Source organism: Ctenopharyngodon idella, chromosome 5, assembly GCF_019924925.1.
Source record: "Ctenopharyngodon idella isolate HZGC_01 chromosome 5, HZGC01, whole genome shotgun sequence".
NCBI classification, from domain to species: domain Eukaryota; kingdom Metazoa; phylum Chordata; class Actinopteri; order Cypriniformes; family Xenocyprididae; genus Ctenopharyngodon; species Ctenopharyngodon idella.
The window spans coordinates 42850476-42872892 of record NC_067224.1 but is presented as its reverse complement, the minus strand read 5'-3'; the positions used below and the strand labels follow the sequence as shown (position 1 = coordinate 42872892).

At 34.4% G+C, this 22417-nt stretch overlaps 1 protein-coding gene and 1 long non-coding RNA gene across 7 annotated transcripts in view; both read left to right on the top strand.

Annotated features, from left to right (window-relative positions):
• The first annotated feature begins 1675 nt into the window (after nucleotides 1-1675).
• LOC127513129 (uncharacterized) lies at nucleotides 1676-17063 on the top strand. Of its 2 annotated transcripts, none has more exons than XR_007930337.1 (4): nucleotides 1676-3678; nucleotides 6317-6386; nucleotides 6585-6634; nucleotides 15507-17063. It is a non-coding gene; the product is annotated as an uncharacterized LOC127513129 (long non-coding RNA). The 2 variants fall into 2 exon arrangements; XR_007930338.1 differs by lacking the exon at nucleotides 15507-17063 and adding an exon at nucleotides 8457-8989.
• Nucleotides 17064-18128: 1065 nt separating this feature from the next.
• fubp3 (far upstream element (FUSE) binding protein 3) overlaps nucleotides 18129-22417 on the top strand; it is a 28675-nt gene continuing 24386 nt past the window's right edge. For 2 of the 5 annotated variants that reach the window (XM_051894621.1, XM_051894619.1), the window contains exon 1: nucleotides 18129-18341. In XM_051894621.1, the coding sequence (XP_051750581.1) occupies nucleotides 18243-18341 (99 nt within the window). In that variant the 5' untranslated portion in view covers nucleotides 18129-18242. The remainder of the gene's footprint in view (nucleotides 18342-22417) is intronic. The other 3 variants (XM_051894620.1, XM_051894622.1, XM_051894624.1) reach the window with 3 other exon arrangements.

Sequence of the window (22417 nt, the reverse complement as noted above, 5' to 3'; positions counted from 1 at the left end):
GAGTAACGTTATAACAACTTTCAACACACAAATGTATCTAATATGATAAACAGCACTGTGTTACTCCACATACACTTGACTGGAAGAAGTGGAAGCGGTGACTGCGGCATAATAAAAGTCCCGCTGCTCTCAAGCCGTGTGTCGTGCTCGTCTCTCGTTAGCAATCGTTCCAGCGGCCTCGTTCCGCTCCAACACCCTGCTTCATACTACAGTAACGTTAATGAATCTTTAATACATTAGCTCATCCATGAATATGGATTGTCGGATTATTTTCCACCAGCTGTAGATGTGAAAACATCTCCCATGATTCTGCGAAATCAAGGTGCCTTTGATTTGAATAAGCGACCTCTAGTGGTGAAAATTACATATTGTGCCTTTAAAAAAAAACAGGTAAAAATTTAATCGTGATGGTCATTAATCTGCTGTCGGTGAACATGTCAAACTAGCGACCAAAGACTTGAGATTTTGGCCTAGGATTCAAGGAATCTTTTAGGATTCACAAAATTTGTCTCAGATGGACAAAATTGTACAGTGTGAACCCGGTTTTAGAAGAAAAGATTCTATATAGACCTATTTTGTTTTTTTTATTATTATTCTTTTATTTTATTATTCTTTTATTTTATTTATTTATTTTATTATTCTTTTATTTTATTTATTTATTTTATTATTCTTTTATATAGTTTTATTATTTAAAGCATTAACGAATAATAAAAGTTAATTTTGAGTTTATATTTTACAATTCTGACTTTTTTTTCTCGCAAATCCAAGTTTATATCTCACAATTCTGTTTTTCCTTTTAAGAATTGTGAGATATAAACTTGGATTGGCGAGAAAAAAAGTCAGAATTGTAAGATATAAACTCAAAATTAACTTTTATTATTCTTATTATGATACTCGTTATACTGTGTTTTTTCCTCAGAAATGCGAATTTATATCCTGCAATTCTGACTTTTTTTTTTTACCTCCGAATTTTGATATAAACTCACAGTTGTGAGTTAAAAAGTCCGAACTGGGAGATATAAACACACAAATGCAAGAAAAAAGTCAGAATTGTGAGATAAAAATGTGATAGGCTATGTTTAACTTATCTATGTAAAATGTTATAGGTTTAAATATGATTTCATGCTGTAACATATGTGAGTATTATTAGACTTAATGTTTACATCAAATTCATGTTGCAGGTTTCATCAGTCCTACATAAACGTCTGCGTTTAGCTTCACAGGGCGTCTTCAATGACGGTATTCTCTAAAAATGAAGACTATAATTTTTGACTCTGAATGCTCTATCCCAGAATGCAGTGCGCTCGACTTGCTCTCTCATTTGCAGTGTGATGATTGAATCAGAGGCTGCGTCTGAAATCGCATACTTCCCTACTATATAGTAGGCGAAAAACAATATGAGACAAAAAGTGTCTGAATTCACAGTACTCATAAAAGAGTAGGCAAAAAGTCCCTAAATGACCTACTACTTCTGGCGAGATTCTGAAGTGTGCATATATTGACACTTTACTATCCCATGAGGCCACGGGAGAGGATTTGTGAATGGCAGTGAAGTGACGCAACTGACTCTGGTAGGTCACATGATCATGACAAGTACGTTCATACTACGCACATTCATACTTAAAGTAATTATTTATTCAAAATATGTGATTTCATTTGGGACGCAGCCTGCCTCTGAGCTCTCATTGTTGGAGTGACATCATGGGTTTGTCACCGACAGGATGTTGTTCTGGCAGCTTCCTGTGTCTCATGTTGCTCAGATGCCGCTACCTGTCAGCCGAGGTATGAAAGCATCGCGACCCGTCCAGCTGAATTAATGATCCGTGACCTTCCCTCAATTATGTCTCATTACCCCGCAGCCCTGAGGCATTCTGGGACACAATGGGAAGACATGAGAATTAAGAGATGTGAGTGAAAACGAATCCTAAAGGGGTTTTTCTGCTGTCCGTCTCACGTCACTCACTGTCACACAAAGAGCGGCTCTGTTTTATTTTACCGGCTCATTTCTGCGGTGCTGAAGTCATTTGCCTGCACAAATCCACTATAGTTAGTCACTGTACAATCATAATAAATGAATATGCAAACTAAGACACTATTTTTACACTAACCCAGCATTTTTTAGAGTGTGTATTTGAGTCTGAAATCAGCTTTTTAATCTTCAGAAATGTTGAGATCTGATGACATGTTGTCAATCACGAATGATCGGCGTGAACCTGAGAAGTCTCCCTCCCTCCTGCTCACCTGCGTCTCTCGGCCGATCTTTGAAAGCGCTGGAACAATGACTGCAGGGCCTTTATTAACATCAATTATCGTAACCCAAGACTTCAGGCTTTCTCACGGGCCCCTGCCGCTCCGGAGCCCGCGGAGGCCCTCGTCTTCAGACTGCTTGTTGCCATTTAGGGGCTGCGGACAATTATGTCAAATGTTAAATGGTAAAATGACATCTAGATCCACGAGAACGCAAACCTGCCATTTGAAGTCATAGTTTTCCCAGCTGACATTGTTTATGCACAAAAACACGAGAGGAAATCTGTCGATATAAGATGAGATTTGTTAAGCCTGCAGGATTATAACAGGAATCTGTTGTCGTATTATGGGCTTTTGTGACGGTTAAGACGCTCTGGAGGTTTGATCTGCAGGCTAATGGCTCTGGATGGATATGAGGTCATAATCTCACAACTATATCTGTTCTGGTTATGGATTTATTACTCTCCGGCACGATCGTTAGACTGGTTTAAAAGGCTGTTTAAGACATAAAGCCTGGTTTCTATATGACATTTTGAGTCTGCATGACTGTTATTCAGTATTATTATTATCTAAATACCATTGGAAAAAGTTTGGGGTAGGTAAGATTTTTTAATGTTTTTGAAAGAAGTCTCTTCTGCTCACCAACGCTGCATTTATTTGATCAAAAATACGATAAAATTGTGAAATATTTTTACAATTTAAAACAGCTGTTTTTTATGTGAATGTATAGTAAAGTGTAATTTATTCCTCTGAATTTTCAGCATCATTACTCCAGTCTTCAGTGTCACATGATCCTTCAGAAATCATTCTGATATGATGATTTGATGCTCAAGAAACATTTATGATTAATATCAATGTTGAAAACAGTTGTGCTGATTCATATTTTTGTGGAAACTGAGATACGTTTTATTTTTCAGGATTCTTTGATGAATAGTAAGTTTAAAAAAAAAGTATTAATTTCGTTCAAATGGAAGTCTAAAATTGTCGACTAAATAGACATGTTAAAAAAAAACTAATAAAAAGGGCAAAAACAACAAAATTATTAAAAATATAAAATCAAACTATTCATAAATAGCCTACTATAGAGATAAAAATCCTTAGCAACGTTGTATGGAAACAATTTAGACTGGAAAAAAGACAAATTATCACTTAGAAATGAGGAACACAACAAGCGATTAATCTTAAGCAGGCAACAAACACAAGGAGTGCTAGATATAAGAAACAGTGAGAGCATAAGAAGATTTTCTTTCTTTCCAGCTGGATGCAGTGAAGTTTTCATCTGTCTTGAATATTATTGTCAAAGTCCCTTTAAGACGTTTCACTCGGCGGCCATCTTGGAAACGCCTCGCATCCATTTTCTCGCGCAGTCTATAAAAAACATCGCGGAGCAAAGAGGACACTGACAATGCGTCGACAGACAAGACAGAACAGGTTATTTTTTATATAAAACAAGTCTCAGCTTTCAAATTCTGTCAGTTTTATTACAATATTCAAACAATAAATACCGTTTTGGCGCTCTTTAATGTGTCGTGACGGATCGCTGTGGCGCCTCAGTTTAAGCGCCACGTGAACCGATCACTTCTTCCTCTTTATTCCTAGTTAGCGCCAAATAAACATGAATGAACATCAGAAGGCATGTTGAAAGATACAGTACAGCTTACTGAAATGAATCATGTCTCATGTGTTCGTTCAGTGAGTGTTCAACCACGGAAAGACGAAAAGAAAGCTTGTAAACAATAATCAGTGACCATATAGCATGTTAGTTAGCTAGAAAAATAAACTCTAGAGAGGAGCATTTTGCTAAATATATGCACTGTATGACATATTTATTATATTTTTACTCTTATATCTTAAAAAAATATTATAATGTTATTATAAAACCACACTATTAACTGTATAAGAAAGAGTTGTTAACCTTTAGTAATAATAGCAGCTGACAGGTTTCCCTGTACGTTTACAGCTTCGTTTGTTTCCTTGAGAAAAATCAACATGTAGGCTCTACTGTATGTATTTTAGATTTTCTATCTTATGTCAAGTTGAAATGTTTTATATAATAATGTAAATTTTATGGATTATGATATTGAGCTTGTGTTTGCCATGTAAATAGCCATGATGCTAACATGACGTAAAAAACTTAATAAACAAGCAAACAAACAAACTGTCCGGATAGGGTTATGTATATTTCTGTTAGAAAATGAATTCATTACCTATACTTAATTTTATTGAAGAACGTTTTTCCACACAATTTAATCTATAGTTTAGATGATTAGATGATTAAATCTGTTTAGATGAGTCAATACAATTTAGCTGAATTAGGTCTAAATAATTTAATGTAGTAGCCTATGTTTAACTTTATTACATTGTCAAACTAAATATTTTAATTAGGGCTGTCAAAAGATTAATCGCATCCAAAATAAAAGTTTGTGTTTACATAATATATGTGTGTGTACTGTGTATTATGTATATATAAATACACACACACACACATTCATGTATATGTTTAAGAAATATTTAGATGTATATATATATATATATATTATATATATAAATATTTTATGTATAAATATAACAGATTTTTATTAAATATATACATGAATGTGTGTGTATTTATATATACATAATAATTATACACAGTACGTACACACATATTATGTAAACACAAACTTTTATTTTGGACGCGATTAATCTTTTGATAGCCCTAATTTTAATATATTTTTAAATTAATTTATTGAGGTTTAAGTAATTTAGAGACTGGTGACAATATTTTTATTAATATATTGAAAGTTTTTATTTTAATATTTTCCATTTTCATTTTAGGTTTAGTTAGTTTTAGTATTTTTTTTTTATATATCTGCATAGTTTTTATTCATTATTTCAGTTTTAGGTAAAATAAATGAAAATTAGAATGTTGTCTTGGCAACTAATTGAAATAAAATAAGTTTAAGGTTTTGTATATTTTATTTTATTTCAGTTAATGATTTGATTTTGCAAAAATTCAAAAACATTACAGAAACTCTTTTTTTTATTATTTCAATTTTAGTTTTAGTTACTTTTGTACAAGTTAAAAATAAATGAAAATGAGAATATTGCCTTGACATCTAGATGAAATAAAATAAGTTTAAGTTTAAATTTTAATTTAGTCATTTTATTTCAACAAAAATGTTTTTGCGGTTTTAATTTTAGTTTTAGTGTTGGTTAACTATAATAACCCTGCCACAAAAATTCAGAAACATTACAGAAACTCTTCCAAATGTCCCACATAACTGAACATCAAACACTAACTTTACTGAAAAACACGTTAAAATAACACTTAATCCCCAAAATTTAGCTAATTTTAATGATTTAAACTGAACAAGAGTCAAAAATCATCTCTTGAGTGCATGTTGCAGCTTAATCCCATTGAAATCGTGTTGAACTTGCTTTCACTCTTGTGTTTTGTGAGTGATGCTCGTCTGATATTCGACTCCTGTTTTCATGTAGGCGTCTGTTCCTGTCAAAGGGCAAAAACAGCCCCTCTCAGATCTATAAAAGCAGATGGGGGGCCATTACTTTCAAAGCTGCTCTATCTTTGTTTCCGGCTTTGCATGTGATAAAATATTGATGGAAAAATAGAAATATTTTGCCTGCTGCTTAATGTTGCCCATCTGAGGGGGTTAATGACTGATCGAGACCCCCGATCTCATGTTACTTGAGCTTTAGCCGTCAATGGGCTTTCACACGAGCCCTGTGGAGCCGCGCGCTCGATCGATAGCTCTTTATCGCAGTGACGTTCGGCTTTCAGACACTTCAGGCCTTCGTGTACTTCCACAAACTGTTCCATTTAAAACATTAGATTTTTTCTGACTATTATTTCAAACGTCAGGCTTTACAGGGTTAATTATATGTAGCATGTGATCAACATCTGTACCACAGTGTAATTGTGTACTAATGCATTTACTCACTGGGATTTTATATAGATAGTGGCATCAATTATTTTATTAATTTATTAATTTATTTGGAAGTGTTTACCTTGATATAATTGCATCCATGAATAAATAACACAACTATCATTTGCATTTCTTTTTTTCAGACCAGAATGAACACAGGAATGTTTAATGGCCAGGAGAAGATGACGAGCACATGATGACATCCGTGAGACTGTAATTTATGAACAATACTGTAATACCCATGATAATGATTCATGCAGTTTAGTTTTTAGGAGCTCTGTGTGTATAAATACATCAGTTAATTAACGAAATATTATTTAATTCAAGGGAAATTAATAAATGTACACAAAAAGAGTTGCCATATAAAAATGTTTATATATAATATTATCTCTTTTTATTTTTATTTTTTAGAGCTATTTTATGTCAACAATGAGGAGATCGCAATGAGGAGATCACATGATGTGAGTCTAAATCTGTTCATTAAACTTTTACAATATTAACAGGATAAAGATGCAGGAGAATATAAGAATATTAATTAATATTGTCCCAACCCCCATCCCAAAAATAAATAAATAAATAAAAATGAAAAATACATACATACATACATATGAAAAATAATAAATAAAAATGCAAAATAAATAAATACATACATAAATATGAAAAAAATAAATAAATGCAAAATAAATAAATAAATACATAAATTAAAAAAATAAATAAATGCAAAATAAATAAATAAATAAATAAAAGTGAAAATAATAAATAAAAATGCAAAATAAACAAATACATACATAAATAAATTAAAAAATAAATGCAAAATACATAAATTTGAAAATAATAAATAAAAATGCAAAATAAATACATAAATGAAATAAATAAATGCAAAATAAATAAATACATAAATGTGAAAATAATAAATAAAAATACATACATAAATATGAAAAAATAAATGCTAAATAAATACATATAAAAAATAAATAAAGGCAAAATAAATACATACATAAATAAATAAATGTGAAAATAATAAATAAAAAAGCAAAATAAATACATACATACATAAATATGAAAAAATAAATAAATGCTAAATAAATAAATAAATGTGAAAAATAAATAAATGCAAAATAAATAAATAAATAAATACATAAATGTGAAAATAATAAATAAAAATGCAAAATTAATAAATACATACATACATAAATATGAAAAATAAATAAATGCAAAATACATAAATAAATGTGAAAATAATAAATAAAAATGCAAAATAAATAAATAAATACATAAATATAAAAAATAAATAAATGCTAAATAAATACATACATACATAAAAATGAAAACAATAAATGCAAAATAAATAAATAAATACGTACATAAATGTGAAAATAATAAAAATGCAAAATAAACAAACAAACAAGAAACCCTCTTCACTCTCTGTATCAATAAAAGTGTCAAAAACCCAAATGAAGTACTCTTGGATCAGAAATCATGGCTTTTTTGCTTAATCTGTTTATTGAACAGTATTAACAGGATAAAGATTCAGGAGAACAGTAAAACTATTGTCCCTCTCAGGGTTCAGCTTGATCATCTCAATCAATATATGTATTTTCTCTCAGTGATTTTCTGGCCTGTTGTTCGGTTCGATGTGTTTTGTGTAATAGGTGCTGAAGACTGAGAACCGCCGGGCGTCCCGCTGTCAGTCGTCAATAACCTCACGCTAACAGACCGTCATGTCATCAACATATACAAAGACATCATTAAAATATTCAGCTTATGCACTATGTTTTCAAAAAACGTTTTATTTCAAATTAAAATATCTTAATTACAATTTACTGCTACTCAATATCAGCGATCAAATCTGATTTCGGTAACACTTTACAATAAAGTTGAATGCATTTACTGATATTTTATAACAATTGGCAATACATTTGTTACCCATAATAACCCATTAAACAATAATTTAAGACATTTCTCCTTTTTTGGCATGAAGTGTCTTTAAAATTGAGTCAAGGACCCTAGAGTTCTGTACAGAGTGCACATCTGAATTCTAAATGTCGTTCCGGATGTTTCCGTGAAGCTTTCAGGACAGAAAGCGTCAGGTTTTTCCTCTGATGTGTGCATATGTTTGAGAATCGTTTGCACAGAAAGCTTTCATCGCACGTCCAGTTCCACCCACATCGGCTATAATCACTGGACGACGCTGAATGGAAATTGACAACAGAAGTCTCTCGCTCTTAGAGCATGCTGGGAGAAGTGCACAAACAACTGCATTTACCTGTTATTACCTCACAGCCACCGATGCCAATACAATGAAGCGCACACACCTCCAGCCTGCAGGAGAGAGAGAGGGAAACAGGACAGGTGGAGAATAAGTGCTGGACAGAAAGAAAGAGAAGAAACGAGGGAGGGCTGAGGGACGGCCAACAGCAGGACGGGGTCAAAGCGTCCCAGCGGAAAGATAGAAACTGTGGAAAAACATCCGTAATTTTCGCTGCAGGGCCTCTGTGTAATTGAGTCGCTGAAAGTGTCTGTGCCGGGAGGAATCAAGTAAAGTGGCCGAGAAAAGAAGCGGAAAACAGAGCGGAGTGTGACGACGACCACAGTGTTTAGTTGCTGTTAAAAGCATGTGTTACGGCTCATCCGTGTGTCTGCAAAACTTTGTCTTGGTTGGTGGAGAATTTGCATTTTCAAAGATCAGCGTTTATTGAAAGTAGATCTCCACATTCTTCCATACCCGTTTGATCTATTAAAAAAATATTCACTCTTAAAAATAAAGTTTTTTTTTTTTTTCACAGCAGATCCTAAGGACCTAATAAGCTGGTCAGTTCTTAAAGGGACAGTTCACCCAAAAATAATTTACTTCCCCTCAAGTTGTTCCAAACCTGTATGAATTTCTTTATGGAAAAAAATACTATGGAAGTCAAAATTCTTCAAAATATCTTCTTTTGTGTTCAGCAGAAGAAAGAAATTCATACAGGTTTGGAACAACTTGAGAATGAGTTAATGATGACAGAATTTTCATTTTTTGGTGAACAAACACATAAGACATAATGTTTAAGACAACATTTTTTCCCACTTCTAAAAAATAACTGTTAAAAAATATACCGTGCTCCATTAAAACAGTAATATATCATAAAAACAGTGTATTTGGGGTAATATTTGTCATTTTAAGAAAAGAGGCTACTTTCTCGAAATTGACAAATAATATTACCCAGAATGCATTGTAATATACAAAATGCATTGTAATATACAGAATATAATGTTAAAATAATGCATTCTGGGTAATATTATTTGTTGTTTTATTTGGATAGCATGAGATGCAAATGTATATTAAAACTATTATGTAAATGGAAACCTTCATTTACAAGTTAGCATCTGCTGAATCTTAGCAGACTAGAAACAATTGCTATAAAAACTAACTTTTTTATGTTTTAAAAGAAGTCTCTTACCCTCACCAAGGCTGTATTTCAAAATTCAAAAAAAAAAAAACAGTAAAATTATAAAATATTACAATCTGTAATAACAGTTTGCTATGTGAATATATTTTAAAATGTAATTTATTTCTGTGATCAAAAAAGGAATAAATTACATTTTAAAATATAGCTGCGAGCAGCAAATATCGGGGTTCAAACTCTTTAAGGCCTTTAAAGGGTTAATTCACCCAAAAATGAAAATAATGTAATTAATTACTCTCCCTCATGTCGTTCCACACCCGTTAGACCTTCGTTCATCTTCAGAACACAAATTAAGATATTTTTGATGAAATCCGATGGCTCAGTGATGCCTGCATAGACAGCAATGACATTGAACTTCTCAAAATCCAGAAATGCACTCAAAACATATTTAAAACAGTTCATGTGAGTTCAGTGGTTCAATCTTAATATTATAAAGTGACGAGAATACTTTTTGTGCGCCAAAATAACAACTTTTCAACAATATCTAGTGATGGCCAATTTCAAAACACTGCTTCATGAAGCTTCGAAGCTTTACGAATCTTTTGTTTCGAATCAGTGATTTGGAGCGCCAAAGTCATGTGATTTCAGCAGTTTAGCATTTTGACACGCAATCCGAATCACTGATTTGTTGTTTGATTTTGGAGTAATGATGTTATAAATTCAGCTTTGCATCAGAGGAATTTTAAAATATAGCTGCGAGCAGCATTTATCGGGGTTCAAGCGCTTTAAAGTGATAGTTCACCCAAAAATGAAACTTCTGTCATCATTTACTCACCCTCAGGTTGTTCCAAACCTGTATAAATGTCTTTGTTCTTTTGAACATAAAGGAAGATATTTTGAAGAATGTGGGAAACTGAACAATTCTGGGGCACCATTGAATTCCATAGAATTTTTTTTCCTACTATGGAAGTCAATGGTGGCCCAAAGCGACCTGGTTACACACTTTCTTCAAAATATCTTCCTTTGTGTTCAGCAGAACAAAGAAATTCATACAGGTTTGGAACAACCTGAGGGTGAGTAAATGATGATAGAATTTTCATTTTTGGGTGAACTATCCCTTTAAGGCCTTTAAACACATGCGTAAAAAGGTATTATGTTTTATTTAGCAAGCATGTAACCATCTCGATCATAGATGGAAAAGACCATTAACAGTAAATACAGGCAATTTACCATAAGAAACATGGTTTTTAAAGCTTTTTAACAGTTATCGAGGTTGAGCCAAAAACCTAGGACTAGTTCACCAAAGTTGTTTTTTGAAATAATCCCCAATATTTAACGAATGATTCGATGGACAGCGGCGGCCCTAGAGCGAAAGTTGCTCAGAATGAGAAGTTCTACCACGTGGTACAATTGTCGTGGGCTTGTGCAAAAAAATCACGCAATACACGATCCTTTACGCACGTGAAAACCACAAAGGCGCCCCCGGTGGCTGATTTCTTTTAAATTTCTCACAGATCTCTAGGGCCGTGAGTCAAACAGGCCCAGCGAGTTTCGTTCCGATCGGCCTCCGTTAACCTTGTCTGATAGCTGCTCAAACTTCATTGGCCGATGGCGGCCATGTTTTTTGAGATACGTCAATGTCCTCATACACAATCATGGCACCTGCATGCCAATTTTCAAGTCGATCGGATCCGTGAAGTAGTTATGGCCATTTTCCTGTTTTTTTCCTGTTATAGCACCACCAAGTGGCCAGTCGCCACATCCTTTTTCATGCAACCAAAGAATGAGCTCTTACAAAGGTGTGCCGAGTTTGGTGAAAATATCTTATCCTGTTCACGAGTTATAGCCATTTTAGTAGAAGTGGCTCCGCCCACTTTGAAAGTTTTGGCGGCCCTTAGAGACTGTCAATCAAAATTTCAACTTTTTTTTTTTTTTTTTTTTTTTTTTTAATAATTATTGACAATCAGACTCCAGAGAATCTCGCTGCACTGGTTTGGTTTCCGACCGGGTCAAAAAACCTAGGACTAGTTCGCAAAAGTAGTTTTTACAAAAAATTCAAAATACCCGAAAATTTCTTGTCCGTCTTGAGCCAGAGATTCCAACGATATAAGACACTTGAGCCTAGGCCTAACAGTTTAGGAGTTATGAGCCATTTCATACTTTTGACCGCTGTAGCGCCCCCGTCAGGCTGATCGGGGCGAGCCTTGGGGACGACGTAGACGGTGTGAGTACTACCAGCCCTCAAAGTTTCAAGTCTCTACGACTTACAGTTTGATCTGTCTGATCACTTTTAGGGGAGAATTCTGATCCTTGGAAGTTTTAACAAATCTGATAGTGTTTCAGCGCTACATGCTTGAACCCCTAAATACATTCAAATAGACAACAGTTATTTTAAATTGTAATATTTCACATTTTTACTGTATTTTTGATCAAATAAATGCAGCCTTGGTGAACAGAAGAGACTTTTAAAAATCCTAAATATTCCACACTTTTGTATAATTTATGCTTACAAAAAATGACAGTAACCACAGTTTTCACCAAAATACATCATTACTATAGTAACTGGCAAGGCTATAAAATCATTAATAAATAATAAAAAGTTTATCATTTAGTTTAGTTCCTTCTTTGCAGGACAGCAGTGGTGAAACAAATTTCCAGTTTTATTGTTTGGTGGAAACTACGGTAGATTTCCTGCAGTTGTTGTGGTCGAATATCAGATGGATTTGTTTTTTCAGAGTTATCAACACATTTCACATGAGAATTTCACATTTCACGTTGTTTGCATGTGCCATTGGTGAACTTTGCTGTTTGAGGCATTTCGTTCTGTTCAGGAAATCAAGGACATGCCATGATAATTCTGATAATTCTGCTTCAGTGATTGGACAGCTGGCCAGAATCAAACACAGGGTTTGTAAAGTGGACATGTGCGCTCTCTCCAGATCTCACGGCTGTGGATTATGACAATGATTATGTATGCAGAAATGCAGACATGGATATTTGAGCAGCCCTTTGTGTCATAACTGCTTGCAGAAGACCCACAATTACTGATGCACTTTTAGCCCTTGAGCACAAGCGCTCACACCTGCAGATAATGTCAAAGCTGCCATTCGCTCTTTAATTCATCAGTGTCTGTACAGCATCTGAGCATGAGATCACGTCCTGTGGCAAATCTCAGTTTCATTTGTCGGGTCAGGAACGTAACAACAGTGATGAAACGCCTCGGGTCAACAGGTGGATGTAAAGCAATATCTCAACGGGCCTGTTTATTCTTGAAGCAGTCAACATGTCTAAGAAAATTATTTTACAGTCTGCATCTTTTATTGTTCATATGCAGCTGGAAATGACTTGCGGGTGAATTGCAAAAATGGCTGTTATAGCCTATATTATATATATATACAGTGTATATATATACAGTATGTATATATATATATATATATATATATATAAAGTGCTGTCAAATCGATTAATCGCATCTAACATAAAAGTTTGTGTGCATAAAATAATATATATGTATATGTAACAAACTTTTATGTTAGCACTTTTTTTTCAGAATTGTTCAATATAAACTTGCAAAAGAAAGTCAGAATGGCTTGACTTCTTTTCTCAGAATTGTGACTTTTATCTCACAATTCTGACATTATAACTCGCAATTGTGAGTTTATATCTCACAATTCTGAGAAAAGAAGTCAGAATTGCGAGATGTTAACTCAATAAAAAGTCACAATAATCTTTTTTATTTTTTATTTAGTGACGGAAACAAGCTTCCATATAAAACAGGTGACAAAAAATAGTAAAAAACAAGATTAAATATAGGCTGCAAGCTGCAATTATCGGGGCCAAGCACAAGTCAGACCAGTTGCAACAACAAGCAACAACATTTTATTATAATTTTAGGCAAATTGTCTGAAAAAACAAATACAGTCTATTAGAAATATGACTGAAATGTTTATCACTGTTGACCAATAGGTGGCGCTGTGACCAAATTGATGTGGTATGGTCAGAGTGAGGTGACAATGACTCATGCAAAGTTTGGTGTCAATATGCCAAAGAATTGCAGAGATACAGCTTCAAGAGTCAGTTTTGCATCATGCCTCAAATTCATTACTGCAGTATACGAAAACGGTTTGACAAATCGACTTAAAATCCATAACTTCTTGTCGGCATGGTCTGAAGAGGATATGATGCGATTTTGGTGAAAATCGGAGCAACCGTCTCGGAGCAGTTCGAAAAAGTAGGTTTTTACAGAAAAACAAAATGGTGGTCAGGAAGTTTGGCCGACTATGGCAAATTTGGTATCTATGTTCTCGTCATGACCCAAAGAATCTATTGAGATCACAATAGGTTAATATAGTCAAAAGTTATTAGCATTTTTGTAAATGTCATTATAACTTTCGACCACAAGGTGGCGCTGCCCCAAAACTTTTGAGTACTGTCAGAGCATGGTGCCGAAGACCCATAAGGAGTTTTGTGATGATAAGCTAATGGGTTCATAAAATACAGTGTTTTAACACAAAATTCAAAATGGCCAATATGGGAAAATTCATGGGATATCATTTGACTCGGAATGTTGCCCCGAATCTAACAAGATCACATTTATGATTTTTGGACAAACCGTTCAGAAGTTAAAAGCAAAAAGAGCAATTTTTTGTATCTCCGGACCAGTAGGTGGTGTTGTGCGAAACGCTGCATGTTACCCCAGGTCATGCTTGTGATGACATGTACCAAGTTTGGACTGAATATGATAAAGCATTGCGGAGATACAGCCTCGAGTTCGAAAAAGTAGTTTTTTTCGGAAAATTCAAAATAGCGGAAAAGTTTTCATGACGTCATAGGGTGCAATCATGAGTGCAACTTTGGACAGTTGGTGGCACTAGAAGAATTGCGTTAGAGACAGCTTTGGTGCTTGGCCCCTAATGAACTTACTCTTAGCCTCCGACCAAGGCTGTATCTCAGTACTAGTGTTACTTGATATGAGTGCTGCGTTCGACACTATAGATCATAAAATACTCTTAGATCGACTACAGAATTACACTGGTATTCAGGGACAGGCATTAAGGTGGTTTAGATCGTACCTATCAGACGTCACCATTTTGAAAAAATCTAAGATAGCATCAGTAAATTATGGAGTGCCACAAGGATCTGTGTTAGGCCCTCTGTTGTTTTCAATATATATGCTGCCACTTGGTAATATTATAAGAAAACATGGAATTAGTTTCCACAGTTATGCAGATGATACTCCAGTATATATTTCATCACGACCAGATGAAATCTCTAAATTATCCAAATTGACAGAGTGTGTTAGAGATATAACACATTGGATGACCAGTAATTTTCTTCTGTTAAATTCAGATGAGACTGAAGTATTACTTATTGGATTAAAAACCTGTACACAGAATCTCTTAAAGTACAAGAAGGATGTACTGTTACTTCATCCTCTACAGTTAAAGACCTGGGTGTTATATTAGCAACTTGTCCTTCGAAAATCATATTTCATAGGTATTTAACCGATCTTCTATTGCCCTACAATCCTTCACGCTCTTTTAGATCACAAAACTCTGGATCTCTGGTTGTACCTAGGATATCTAAGTCCACTAAAGTCCACTCCAGTTTGGATCCAGCCTCTTATGAAGACTTCAGATGCCTCAACACTTTCTTTTTAGAGCTTCTTTACAGCAGAATTGTTGATCACTGAAGCTGCTTTGAAACAATCTGTATTGTATAAAGTGCTATAGAAATAACATATTTGAACACATTTAGTGTTTGTCAGTGTAAAAACTATAAGAATGATTCACTCGTGATGATCTTATGATTCTTTTCTGCTCTGAGATTTCACACTCATGGCACAAACATTACGCCTGTCATTCATTCAGCCGACAAAACCAATTTGCATAAGCAGGTCTAAAATTGATGGCAATTTTAACGTATTGAACTTGTGACTCGCCCACAGTTCCTGCCAGATGTGCTGAGATGTTTCCACATGTGCTGAAGGAGTTCATCATAACCCACTGACTGACATCCACTCTGAAACACTGACAGGATTCGTTTATTTCACACCAACATGACAGTGTTGAATCAAAGCAAATGTGCGCTGTAACGAATGAAGAATATATGACAAATTTCCTCATAGTTTTTCATTGGTTCATCTATTATTTGATCAATTAATATTAATTCACCCAGAAGCGTGAATGAAGATGTTCATGATGCGGTGGAATATGCTTTTGTCTTTTTTTTTATACCTTGTATTAGTTCAAGTAAAGGCAGATCACAGTAATTCATATTTAGTTATACAGGTGCATCTCAATAAATTAGAATATCATAAAAAAGTTTTTTTTTTCTGTAATTTAATTCAAAAAGTAAAACTTAAATATATTCTAGATTTATTAGACATAAAGTAAAATATTTCCAGACTTTTTTGTTTTCATTTTGATGATTACAGCTTGCAATCAAAAAATCAGTATCTCAAATTATTAGAATATTTAATTTTTAAGTTCTATTAAATTATCATTCTCAGAGTATAAATACTGGGTTTAGGTCAGTAATCCCAACAGCAGTCATGAGGAAGTCTGCTGACTTGACAGTTGTCCAGAAGACGATCATCAAGACCCTCTACAATGAGGGTAAGCCACAGAGGGTCACTGCTGAAAGAGCTGGCTGTTCGCAGAGCTGTGCCAAACCATATTCATGGAAAGTTGACTGGAAGGAAAAAGTGTGGTAGGAAAAGGCGATTTAAGAACTTAAGAGAGCTTCAAAAGGAGTGGACTGAAGCTGGAGTCAGTGCATCAAGAGCCACCACACACAGACGTCTTCAGGAAATGAGCTACAACTGTCACATTCCACGTACCAAGCCACTTCTGAACCAAAGACAACGTCAGAAGCGTCTTACCTGGGCTAAGGAGAAGAAGAACTGGACTGTTGCTCAGTGGTCCAAAGTTCTCTTTTTAGATGAAAGTAAATTTTGCATTTCATTTGGAAATCAAGGTCCCAGAGTCTGGAGGAAGACTGGAGAGGCACAGAAACAATGTTGCTTGAAGTCCAGTGTAAAGTTTCCACAGTCAGTGATGATTTGGGCTTCCATGTCATCTGCTGGTGTTGGTCCACTGTGTTTTCTGAAGTCCACAGTCAACGCAGCCATCTACCAGGAAATTTTAGAGCACTTCATGCTTCCTTCTGCTGTCAAGCTTTATGGAGATGATTTCATTTTCCAGCAGGATTTGGCACCTGTCCACACTGCCAAAGGTACCAAAAGCTGGTTCAATGACCATGGTGTTACTGTGCTTGATTGGCCAGCAAACTCGCCTGACCTGAACCCCATAGAGAATCTATAGTCAAGAGGAAGATGAGAGACACCAGACCCAACAATGCAGATGAGCTGAAGGCCGCTATCAGAGCAACCTGGGCTTCATTACACCTGAGCAGTGCCACAGGCTGATCGCCTCCATGCAACGCCGCATTGATGCAGTAATTCATGCAAAAGGAGGCCCAACCAAGTGTTGAGTGCATAGAAATGAACATACTTTCCAGAAGCCTGACATTTCTGTTTAAAATATCCTTTTTTTTACTGATCTTATGAAGTATTCTAATTTATTGAGATAGTGAATTGGTGGGTTTTTGTTAAATGTGAGCCAAAATCATCACAATTAAAAGAACCAAAGACTTAAAGTACTTCAGTCTGTGTGCACTGAATTTGTTTAATACACGAGTTCCACAATTTGAGTTGAATTACTGAAATAAATTAACTTTTCCACGACATTCTAATTTATTGAGATGCACCTGTATATATTAGTATTAATATGAGAATATTTCCTAAAAATTAAATTGACTGAATATATGTGATGTCTGGACAAATAAATCTATCATCTATCTATATATGTGTATATAGATATATATATGTATATATATATATATATGTGTGTGTGTGTGTATACACATGCATATAATATATTTACAAACTTTTATGTTTGATGTAATTATTCAATTTGACAGCACTATATATACATATATATATATAATTTAAAGTTCAAGTTAAATATATATATATTTGATATATATAATATATATAATTTAAAGTTTAAGTTGAATATATGTGTGTATATGTACACACACATATATATTTACAAACTTTTATGTTAGATGTAATTAATCGATTTGACAGCACTATACATATATATATAAAATTACAAGTTAAATATATATAATTTATGATATATAATATATATATATATATATATAATTTAAAGTTCAAGTTAAATATGTGTGTGAATGTGTGTGTTAAACACATTTCATAGGCTACAGTAATTCAAAGGGCTTTACTATTAATAACAGCAGTCACAAAATGTTACATAATACATAAAAGATTTAAAAACAATAAATAAAAACAGTAGATTGATAAATTAATTGAAATGAAATGAGATATACATTAAATAAAATACTTGCTATTGAGTAAATTGTCAAGATCAGGTTATTTAAAAAATAAAATAAAATTTTAAAAACTCTATTAAATATATGTTGTACAGTAAAGTGCAGTGAACCGCTGTAAGAACCACGTGTGTGAAATCTCGCAGAGTCTCGTGTCTCTCTCACGTCTCGCGTTGTTCCTTCGACTTGTTTCCTGTTCCGGGGTCGGTAGTGTACGCTGTGTGTGTGTTTATGCGCTTGTGTGTGTCCGTGTGTGTGAGTGTGTGTGATGATGATGATGGCGGAGCTGGTGCAGGGACAGGCCTCGGTGGCTCAGGCCGGGATGAAGGCGGACGGATTCACGGACCCGTTCCACCGCGCGCGACAGGTACACGCGCGAGCATGTGTGTGTAGATGAGCGCACGCCTGTGTGTGTTTGTGAGTGTTTAATGAGTGCGCGTTTGGCGAGAGTGTGTGTGTAGCCTGTTAGCTGCTACTGCTGGAGGAGCTTTAAAACTCCAGCACACACACACTCTCTCACACAGATTAAGGCCACAACTCAACAACTATAAAACACTATTTACACGCGCGCGAATCGCACAACACAGCGCGGCCAACGCTGACAACAACTTTACCGCTGTCTGCTCGAGCAGAAACTACAGAAACACCAGAAACAAACTGCTGCAACCTGTTGTTGTCATGCACACGTTTTAAAACTTACTTCAGCTCACGCGCACAGATGCGCAACAAACTCCACGCGTTGCGCAAATACTCGCGCAAACGAACGGAAAGTGCGCATTGTGAAGTTAGTTGTGCACGTTGACACTTATGCTAAGCGCGCGCACACACTCGTGTAGTGAATCCACACCGATGATCATGTGCTCGCAGCAGTTTTAGGACTGAAGAAAAACTTCAACTGTCACTGTGTGTGTTTCACACTGTAAGGGTTTGTGTTCAGAGCAGCGTGGCCTTGTGCTTCTGCTCACACCAGAGCACTTCAGTACTCAGAAACTTCATTTTACTTTTACATATTATAGCATTGCATGTAGTATATGTGCTCGGATGGGCACATGATCTTCGTTTTACCTTTTGCATTCCTTGTAGTATATCTGCTCATATGGGCACCTTTAATAATTATAGTCCTCATATCCTCAGAAATACTACTTGTAACACTATATGAAATGGTAAAATGAAGATTATAATTATTGAAAGTGCTCATTTTACCATTTCATATAGTTTTACATGTAGTGTATCTGCTCATATGAGCACATTTATTAATCATAATCTTCATTTTAACATTAAATATTGTTTTTCATGTAGTATATCTGCTCATATGAGCACGTTTATGGATCATAATCTTCATTTAACATTAAATATTGTTTTTCATGTAGTATATCTGCTCATATGAGCACGTTTATGGATCATAATCTTCATTTTAACATTAAATATTGTTTTTCATGTAGTATATCTGCTCATATGAGCACGTTTATGGATCATAATCTTCATTTTACCATTACGTATAGTTTTACATGTAGTATATCTGCTCATATGAGCACATTTATTAATCATAATCTTCATTTTACCATTACATATAGTATTGCATGTAGTATATCTGGTCATATGAGCACATTTATTAATCATAATCTTCATTTTACCATTACATATAGTATTGCATGTAGTATATCTGCTCATATGAGCACATTTATTAATCATAATCTTCATTTTACCATTACATATAGTATTGCATGTAGTATATCTGCTCATATGAGCACATTTATTAATCATAATCTTCATTTTACCATTACATATAGTATTGCATGTAGTATATCTGCTCATATGAGCATGTTTATGGATCATAATCTTCATTTTACCATTACATATAGTATTGCATGTAGTATATCTGCTCATATGAGCACATTTATTAATCATAATCTTCATTTTACCATTACATATAGTATTGCATGTAGTATATCTGCTCATATGAGCACATTTATTAATCATAATCTTCATTTTACCATTACATATAGTATTGCATGTAGTATATTTGCTCATATGTGCATGTTTATTAATCACAATCTTCATTTTACCATTACATATAGTTTTACATGTAGTATATCTGCTCATAAGCACGTTTATAGATCATAATCTTCATTTTAACATTAAGTATTGTTTTTCATGTAGTATATCTGCTCATATGAGCATGTTTATGGATCATAATCTTCATTTTACCATTACGTATAGTTTTACATGTAGTATATCTGCTCATATGAGCACGTTTATGGATCATAATCTTCATTTTACCATTACGTATAGTTTTACATGTAGTATATCTGCTCATATGAGCACGTTTATGGATCATAATCTTCATTTTACCATTACATATAGTTTTACATGTAGTATATCTGCTCATATGAGCACGTTTATAGATCATGATCTTCATTTTAACATTAAATATTGTTTTTCATGTAGTATATTTGCTCATATGTGCATGTTTATTAATCACAATCTTCATTTTACCATTACATATAGTATTGCATGTAGTATATCTGCTCATATGAGCACATTTATTAATCATAATCTTCATTTTACCATTACATATAGTATTGCATGTAGTATATCTGCTCATATGAGCACATTTATTAATCATAATCTTCATTTTACCATTACATATAGTATTGCATGTAGTATATCTGCTCATATGAGCACGTTTATGGATCATAATCTTCATTTTACCATTACGTATAGTTTTACATGTAGTATATCTGCTCATATGAGCACGTTTATGGATCATAATCTTCATTTTACCATTACATATAGTTTTACATGTAGTATATCTGCTCATATGAGCACGTTTATGGATCATAATCTTTGTTTTAACATTAAATATTGTTTTTCATGTAGTATATTTGCTCATGTGTGCATGTTTATTAATCATAATCTTCATTTTACCATTACATATAGTTTTACATGTAGTATATCTGCTCATATGAGCGCGTTTATGGATCATAATCTTCGTTTTAACATTAAATATTGTTTTTCATGTAGTATATCTGCTCATATGAGCACATTTATTAATCATAATCTTCATTTTACCATTACATATAGTACTGCATGTAGTATATCTGCTCATATGAGCACATTTATTAATCATAATCTTCATTTTACCATTACATATAGTACTGCATGTAGTATATCTGCTCATATGAGCACTTTGCTAGTGGAAGTAACTTGCAAACATTACACAAAAGTAGTAGTAGTTCTTTTAGTTCATTGTTAAAGTAATTGATTGGAGGAGAGCTGTACAGTGAAGCAGCAGCTGTCGTGACGCGCGTCAGTATTTCAGAGAGACGCTTGAGCTGTGAATATGAGACACTGAGAGGAGTCACTCATGCATACATGTGCCCGCGCCACGTTTGCATAACATGTAAAACCAGACGTGAGCAGTAAACTTGCATTAATATTCCGTTGCTTATTTGTAACATGCAGGTACAATTTTTTTCTAAACATATTTTGATATCTGTTAATGCAGTTCAGTAGAGTTGTAGTCTCTGAATGGCCGCATGCTGCATGACTTCATTGGAAAGTCTCCTGAGTGCCGGTGCTTGTAAGGAGGCGCCTGACGGATCAATACTCCGTTAAGGCCTGTCAGGTTGGGCAGAACAGAGCAGCCTGTGTCTCCTTTGCTCTCAACAGTAATGGTTCATGAACAGTTTGTGGAAGTTTGCTCAATTTATGAAAAAACTGGCCGTCACAATAAGTCGTTCCAGATTGTTTTGTGGTGTTTTGTCAAACTTACAGATGCAAAATCCTTTTTTAATTTTTTTTTTTTTTTTTAATATTTATAATAGAAACTCCTGAAGTTTTTGATTACATAATACTAGTTAATGTGGCTCAATTTGGAGGATGAATGTGTGTATTAATTTATGTAAGCAGCAGTCATTTAACTTTAATATCTTTGCAAGTTCTGATGGCGAGCTGCGTTTAAACTGCTTTCGTTAAATGCGTCGTCACCACATTGTTTGGCAGTCGTAATCTGACACCGTTAGACTAGTGAACTGTTACTTGTCAGAAGAACTGTTTATTCTGATTGTTGTTTTTATTAATAATTTCTTAAAAGGGGCTATATGTAGAATTCAGAAACCCTTGTTATTAGCGACACCGGTGGCCGTTAAGTGAACTGCAGCCAGCGACTTATTGCTCGTTCTCGCACTCGTGCACATGTAACGTATCAAGGCTCCAATCAGAGGCGGCCTTTGCAATTCGAGGCCCATTTCAACGAAACAGTTGAAGGCCATGAACTGGCAGTAGGTGGCGCCAAATCATTGTCTTAATGAGTGAGTGAGTCATTCAATCATTGTCAAACGATTTGTTCAAAACAGCTTATTTATTCAGGGACAATGCAAGTCACTGGGCCCTATTTTAACAATCTAAGGTCTGAAGCGTATGGCACAGGTACACTTAGGG